Source organism: Pogona vitticeps, chromosome 6, assembly GCF_051106095.1.
Source record: "Pogona vitticeps strain Pit_001003342236 chromosome 6, PviZW2.1, whole genome shotgun sequence".
Lineage (NCBI taxonomy): Eukaryota > Metazoa > Chordata > Lepidosauria > Squamata > Agamidae > Pogona > Pogona vitticeps.
This window is the reverse complement of record NC_135788.1, coordinates 121,529,482-121,537,248: the sequence shown is the minus strand read 5'-3', so window position 1 is coordinate 121,537,248 and position 7,767 is coordinate 121,529,482. Positions and strand designations below refer to the sequence as shown.

Genomic DNA, 7,767 nt, shown 5'->3' with positions numbered 1-7,767 from the left:
GAAACGCAGAAAGGTCTATGGGGTCTCCATGGCCGATGCTCCGGGATGGTCCTCTCTCCCCATTCCAGGAGATGATGTATTTTTTGCCAAGACCAGCCCAGCCCTTGTGGGCCTCATTGAAAGTGTCATCAGGCAGGTGAGTGGAACACACACAAACACACACAAACACACTGCCCCTCCCCCCTTATGGAGGAGGATTCCCGGTGGGAGCGCGAGCACCCCCTCTGGGCCCCAGCAGGTCAGGCAAGGGGAAGGCAGGCTGGGCCCCGGAGTCCTTGGGGTGCAGGGAACGGGGTTGGGAAAACGCAACCCCCTTCTGGGGAAAGGCTGGTGGCGGAGACAGGATCTTGGTCACCTTCGGGGTGTGATGGGGAGGCAGGACGCCTGGGTCCTCTGCAGGGGCTCTTCGGGCCTCACCTGACTTGGGGTTTCTTGTTTTTTACAAGGCAAAGGGAGAGCTTCACATGCTATGTCATGGCTGGAGCTTTGATAAATATCTTTTTATTTTTGATGAGAACCCGCAGAATCCTCCAACTTGTATGGGTCCTGCAGGTTCCTGGCCCAAAAAAGAATGTTTCCTTCTTTCCAAGTCGTGTTTGGTGCAGTTGGAAACGCCAAAAGGGTCCTGGGTTTAAACTCTCTCCATCTCCTGTACATTTTCCTACAGGTTGACAGCCCGAGTCGCAGCGGCCAAAGCATTTTTGACCAGATAACAGAACAAGGCCGGCGCTGGGAGACCGAGGTGTAAGAGCTGAGAGATTTGGCTTCCATCCATCCAACTCCCTCCCTCCCTTCCTCCCTTCCTTCCTTCCTTCGATCCATCCATCCATCCATCCATCCATCCATCCATCCATCCATCCATCCATCCATCCATCCATCCATCCATTTCCTTCCTTCCTTTCTTCGTTTCTGTCATCCATCCATCAGGTCCTTCCTTCCTTCCTTGCTTCCTTGCTTCCTTGCTTCCTTGCTTCCTTCCTTCCTTCCTTCCTTCCTTCCTTCCTTCCTCCCTCCCTCCCTCCCTCCCTCCCTTCCTCCCTCCCTCCCTCCCTCCCCTTCCTTCCTTCCTTCCTTCCTTCCTTCCTTCCTTCCTTCCTTCCTTCCTTCCTTCCTTCCTTCCTTCCTTCCTCCCTCCCTCCCTCCCTTCCTTCCTTCCTTCCTTCCTTCCTTCCTTCCTTCCTTCCTTCCTTTTCCTTCCTTCCTTCCTTCCTTCCTTCCTTCCTTCCTTCCTTCCTTCCTTCCCTCCCTCCCTCCCTCCCTCCTTCCTTCCTTCCTTCCTTCCTTCCTTCCTTCCTTCCTTCCTTCCTTCCTTCCTTCCTTCCTTCCTTCCTTCCTTCCTTCCTTCCCTCCCTCCCTCCCTCCTTCCTTCCTTCCTTCCTTCCTTCCTTCCTTCCTTCCTTCCTTCCTTCCTTCCTTCCTTCCTTCCTTCCCTCCCTCCTTCCTTCCTTCCTTCCTTCCTTCCTTCCTTCCTTCCTTCCTTCCTTCCTTCCTTCCTTCCTTCCAATCCTCCCTTCATGGTTTTGAAATCTTCAAACCACCTGACTCTCCTCTTCCCATTTGGGCCACTTTTTATGTTGGGGTCAAAACTTGGGAAGGAGCCACTTGTGCTGAGCAAAACAGAGCCCCTGGACCTCTGGAGAGCAACCACTAGGGATTTCTGCAGACAGAGACATTAAGACTGGCCTTCTTGGTGGTGGCCCTTCTTTAGCCCCCATCTCAAATAACAGTCCCTGGAAGTGAAATATCAATAATGTCAATGTGGCTGTCAAAAAAGATGGCTGCCTTAAAGGGGATGGGCACACATGCACCCTATGGTCGAAAAAGGGTTCACTTCCCAAATGAGATTTCCCCTAATATCTGTTTGTGTCTTCTTCTATCTTTTGACTTTCCCATCTGTGCCAGGATCCGTCCTATTCCTATGGACAGCAGTGCCTTCGCCTTCACCTCCTTTGGGGGGGTCCCCGCTGTGGAATTCTCTTTTGCAGAGGTGAGAGACCCTCACTCCCGGTTTGGTGTTCGGTAAGGTAAAAATGTGGCCTGAAATTTTAGGAACTGAATGGATGAGGCTACAGAAGGCCCACGTTTGGAAACAGGCATCGGAAATTAGCCGGGATCTTCTTTGCATTCGTGTGTGGTTTGCAGATCTTTTTCCAGCTTTGTTGTTTAGTCGTTTAGTCGTGTCCGATTCTTTGTGACCCCATGGACCAGAGAGCACGCCAGGCCCTCCTGTCTTCCACGGCCTCCCAGAGTTGGGTCAAATTCATGTTGGTCCCTTCAATGACCCTGTCCAACCATCTCGTCCTCTGTCGTCCCCTTCTCCTCTTGCCTTCACACTTTCCCAACATCAGGGGCTTTTCCGGGGAGTCCTCTTTTCTCATGAGATGGCCAAAGTCTTGGAGCCTCAGCTTCAGGATCTGTCCTTCCAGTGAGCACTCAGGGTTGATTTCCTTCAGAATGGAGAGGTTTGTTCTCCTTGCAGTCCAGGGGACTCTCAAGAGCCTCCTCCAGCACCACAGTTCAAAAGCATCAATTCTTCGCCGGTCTGCTTTCTTTATAGTCCAGCTCTCACTTCCATACATCACAACAGGAAAAACCATAGCTTTGACTATTCGGACTTTTGTTGGCAATGTGATGTCTCTGCTTTTTAAGATGCTGTCAAGATTTGTCATCGCTTTCCTCCCAAGAAGCAGGCGTCTTTTAATTTCGTGGCTGCTGTCTCCATCTGCAGTGATCATGGAGCCCAGGAAAATAAAATCTGTCACTGCCTCCATGTCTTCCCCTTCTATTTCCAAGGAGGTGATGGGACCAGTGGCCATGATCTTAGTTTTTTTGATGTTGAGTTTCAGACCGTTTTTTGCACTCTCATCTTTCACCCTCATTAAGAGGTTCTTTAATTCCTCATCACTTTCTGCCATCAGAGTGGTATCATCTGCATATCTGAGGTTGTTGAGATTTCTTCCGGCAATGTTAATTCTGGTTTGGGATTCCTCCAGTCCAGCCTTCCGCATGATGTATTCTGTATATAAGTTGAATAAGCTGGGGGACAATATACAGCCTTGTCGTACTCCTTTCCCAATTTTGAACCAATCAGTTGTTCCATATCCAGTTCTAACTGTTGCTTCCTGTCCCACATATAGGTTTCTCAGTAGATAGATAAGGTGGTCAGGCACTCCCATTTCTTTAAGGACTTGCCATAGTTTGCTGTGGTCCACACAGTCAATGAAGCAGAAATAGATGTTTTTCTGGAAGTCTGCATTCAGTTTCTGTAACTTTCCCTATCTCCCCTGCATTTTGTTTCTCTTCTCTGCTATTTGTAAGGCCTCCTTGGACAGCCACTTTGCTTTCTTGCATTTCCTTTTCTTTGGGATGGTTTTTGTTGCTGTCTCCTGGACAATGTTACGAGCCTCTATCCAAAGTTCTTCAGGCACTCTGTCCACCAAATCGAGTTCCTTAAATCTGTTCTTCACTTTCACTGTGTATTCATAAGGGATTTGGTTTAGATTATACCTGACTAGCCCAGTGTGTTTTCCTACTTTCTTCAGTTTAAGCTTGAGTTTTGCTATAAGAAGCTGATGATCAGAGCCGCAGTCAGCTCCAGGTCTTGTTTTTGCTGACTGTATAGAGCTTCTCCATCTTTGGCTGCAGAGAACATAATCCATCTGATTTTGGTATTGCCCCTCAATCACCAACTGGTTCTCTCTTTACAGAACTCTCGCCTGTACCCCTTCCTCAATACGATGCTAGACACCTATGACAATCTCAACCGCGCACTCTACGGGCGCCTTCCAGCCGTGGCCAAGACCGTGGCCGAGGTGGTGGGCCACATCCTGATCAAGCTGACCCATGACCACCTTCTGCCCCTCGACTACTGGTGCTATGGGGATGTCCTCTTGGAACACATTGGCCGGTTCAACAAATACTTCACCCAGTTGAAGGTAGGAGCGGCCGGGAGGGAAAGATCCTTTGGGATCGGCTCGTCCAGGGAGACCTTCTCCAGCTGGTTGCCTTCACACACCTCTAGTAATGGGATGTGTGTGTGGAAGAGGGGTTTGTGAGCCTCTCCACCACGCAGGGGTTCCTCCTCCGGCTCTCCCTTTGCCCACACCACCTGGGGCTTTGGATCAGCCATGAAGGAAGACAGCATCTCCGATCAGGGAGCATCCCGTGAGCATTCCCCCTTTTGGATCATCCTCCCAGCACATTATTCCCCTTGGTGACGATGATCAAACTCACAACATGGTGTGTTGCTGATTGTTTCCACGGGGGGGAAGGGGGCACACGCCTCCAGGATGCACTTTCAGAAGGCATCATCCTCATCTGAAACAGCCAAAATCTACAGCTGCAACCTTGAAGGCTTGGCTTTCCATTAGCACGGAGAGTGGTGGCGAACGACCAAATCGCCTCTGCGTTCTGACAACCTGGTACAGCTTTAGGTCCACTCTTTCTGTTTCCTGTTTTGAAATACTTGAAAAGTAGCCCTACAGAGGAAGGGCAGGATCTGTTCTCTCCATCATCCCAGTGTGCAGAACATGAGAAAATGGGCTCAAGTTAAAAGAAGCCAGATTTAGGCTGAATATCAGGAAAATCTTCTTAACTGTTAGAGCAGTTCGACAAGGGAACCCATGAGCTCAGGGGGGAGGTGGCGAACGCTCTGGCGTTGGAAGCATCCAAGGGAAAATTGGACAACCATCTACGCTGAGCAGGAGATTTGACTCGATGGCCTTATAGGACCCTCCCCGCTCCATTATTTTATGATCCTTTGTGTGTCTGTGTGGGCATAAACGTATGTGGAAGGAAGATTCCCAGGCCAAGTGATGAGACGGAAATAGCTCATCTCCTGGTCTCCCTTCTCATCACATGGCCTGGGAATCTTCCTTTCTTCTTCGGCTTAACCTCTTGCTCCGTCTACCCTTGTCATCCCCTCGCCCGTTCCAAGAACCGAGGGTTGACCCTCCAGTGGATGTACTCTGCTCGAGGCGACTACACGCGGGCGGCGGACAAGCTGCGGAAGGACATCTACAGCTCGGAGGAACACAACGAGAGGCTTTTGCGCATGTACAATGTCCGCATTATGCGGGTGAGGAGAAACGGGATTCGTGGGGCTTCCCCGGGACTCTGTGTGGTTGGGTTTGGGTTTGGTTTTTCTATATCTCCCTCCTGGATCTTAGAAAAGGGAACTACGTGGAACAACGTCCAAGGCAGAGCAGGTTTCTCTAGGCAGAGAATTCCCGGATGAAGAGTCCAAAATGTAACTTTTCCTAGCTGCACGGAGGAAGTAGATTTGAGGTTGACATACATGTGCATACCTGAGTTTGTGTGTCCTGAAATAACCCCGAAGCAGTACTCCCTTTCTGTGTCATCCCTGGGTGGCCCAGACACGGCCGAATCCTGTTCCCACGGCATGCTCCTATCCTCCCCTTTATGTTCACCATTGCCAGGGTGGCCGAACAGAGCGGTGGCATGCATAGAGGACCCCTTGATCTGGAATAAAAGGGAGCAGCCATTGGGAGATGCGTGTTTCACCCTCCTCCATGTGCGCAGTTGTGCTCCCTTGTGTAAACGTCACCGAACCCCTAGCAGAGATGGGGAGATTTGTTTCCTGGGATACCCTTTCTGGAGCCTGGGGGTGTCTCGCACTCTGCACTGCGGCTCGTGGATGGCTTCGAGCTTTTGGTTGGGCCCTTGGGTTCTGTCTTCACGACTGACGGCTCCCTTTCTGGACCCCCAGGTGGAATTCTACTTCCTGTCTCAGTACGTGTCGGTCACGGAGACCCCCTTTCGTCACATCCTGCATGGCCGGGGGCCCCACACGCTGGGGGCCCTGCTGGAGCACGTCGACCTCCTGCGAGAGGCTCCGGAGGCCTTTGACGAGGTCCTCTTCCGCCGCCAACTGGCCCTGGTCACCTGGACGTTGCAGGGAGCGGCCAACGCCTTGAGCGGAGACGTCTGGAATATCGACAACAACTTCTGACAGCAGGGAAATATCCGGAAGGAGCATCGATGGCGGAGCAGAGATCAAGCTGGCTGTGCTTTTAAAAGAAGGGGCCATAAAGTTCCAACCGAAATACGGAAGTCCCCCAGATGTTCAATGTCCTCCGTCCGCCGCCCCCCCTTGACGTTTTTCAGCACAGTCTTCTCAAGCTCATGCCCTCCAAAAAGGTTGGACTACAATTCCCATCCTTCCAGGAGGAGCTTGTAATCCGGGGCATCCAAAGGGCATCTAACAAGCATGTCTTGCCGGGAAAGAATTCAACTTTGCAGCCCTTAGATTTTTAATTTCAGCAAGCAAATTCCAGCAAAACCCACACAGAGAGAATATGGGTTTTAGCTCTTATCTCAGCTCCTTCCTTATTTCCCTTCCGGTTTCTATCTCTTTTCTCTTCCAAATTTATCAGTGGCAGGGGTCGTTATAAAGTGTTTGTGTATTGCTATGCAATACCACCGGGGGGGTGGTGGTTCTGTTCCCCTGCCTTAATTATCCCACCTCGTTAATTACCTCCCTGTAATTCCCTCTCCCTCCTAATTTATCAGCAGCAGTGTCTGCTATAGATTGAATCGATTTATTGCTATGTAATAGAGTGAATTCCTCCAGCCTCTTATTTTGCCCTTTTTTGGGGGGGGGACTCTCCCCTCCCTTGACTCCTGATGTGTTAATTGCCCCTTTGCTGATTCCCAGCTCCCCCCGCTTAATTGCTTATCAGGGGCAGTGATCACTGTAAAGTTTTATTGCTGTGCGATGTGGCGATCCACCTTATTGACCTCGTTAATAATAACTGAAACCTTGTTAATTTATCAGTGGCAGAGATCACTATAAATTATTTCTTTTTACCTCGGTGTGGCTCTCTTCTTGTTCAGCTCATCCGGTGCAGCCCTGGACCATGCGCGCTTGGAGGATGATGACCAGGTGGCAAATTTGTTATTTTCAGAGATGCATCCTGCTGAGAGGGACTCCCGAGACCTCGCCAAGTAGCAGTGGTGGTGGGGGTGGTGGGAGGACAGAACAGTGTTTACAGGTGGTTTGCACTATAAAGCGTGGGGCATGTGTTCGTTACTTGGGGGTATTTAGGGTGCAATCAACTGAAGATATACAGTGGGTCACCTGTTGGGTCACTTGTGGGCCAGGCCAGGGTCTGGTGTGAGTTGTTTTCTGCTGATCAGACAGCAAACAGGAGACTGCAAACCAGCCTGACCTTCCACCCTGCCCAGTCTGGACTTTTCCAGCTCAGAAAGAGGGCCACCCTTTTTTGGGGGGGAGGGCGGTTTAAGCAATTCCTGTGCGCATGGAAGGGTCCCTTTGGTTCCAGCGAGGGGACCCTTTCCAGCATGATCACGCAGCACTCTTTTTTCGATGCCTGCTCCTACCCTTACCTTCGTATAAAGATGTCAAACCCTGTTTGAGAATGGCAGCTGTGTTTTATCTCATGCCACCTATTCCAGGCAATAAAACAAGACTGAATACCACACGGGGGCAGGACTTTTAGGCTGAATATCAGGGGAAACTTCTCAACTTGTATGAGCCGGACAACAACGGAAGCCGTGAACTCAGGGGGGAGGTGGTGGGCGCTCCAACGCTGGAGTCCTTCAAGGGGAAATGGGGCCACCGTCTTGTCCGATCTGCATTGATTTGGGTTCCTGCCTTGAGCAAGGGGGGGTTGGACTGGATGGCCTTAGAAGGCCCTTTGCAACTCCATGATTCTGTGATCCTAAAAAGTACCGAGGAAAAGGGTGCATGAAGGTGTATCCAGGACAGCCGATGCCACATAGTCA

At 50.8% G+C, this 7,767-nt stretch overlaps 1 protein-coding gene across 1 annotated transcript; it reads left to right on the top strand.

Annotated features, from left to right (window-relative positions):
• Positions 1-76: 76 nt before the first annotated feature.
• Positions 77-6,828, top strand: TFR2 (transferrin receptor 2; the record flags this gene model as incomplete). Its single annotated transcript, XM_078378177.1, is given in 6 exon segments — positions 77-136; positions 668-744; positions 1,903-1,987; positions 3,708-3,935; positions 4,937-5,077; positions 5,729-6,828. Coding segments are annotated over 6 exon segments (834 nt in total), but the record flags the coding sequence as incomplete, so codon positions are not given.
• Positions 6,829-7,767: the final 939 nt, after the last annotated feature.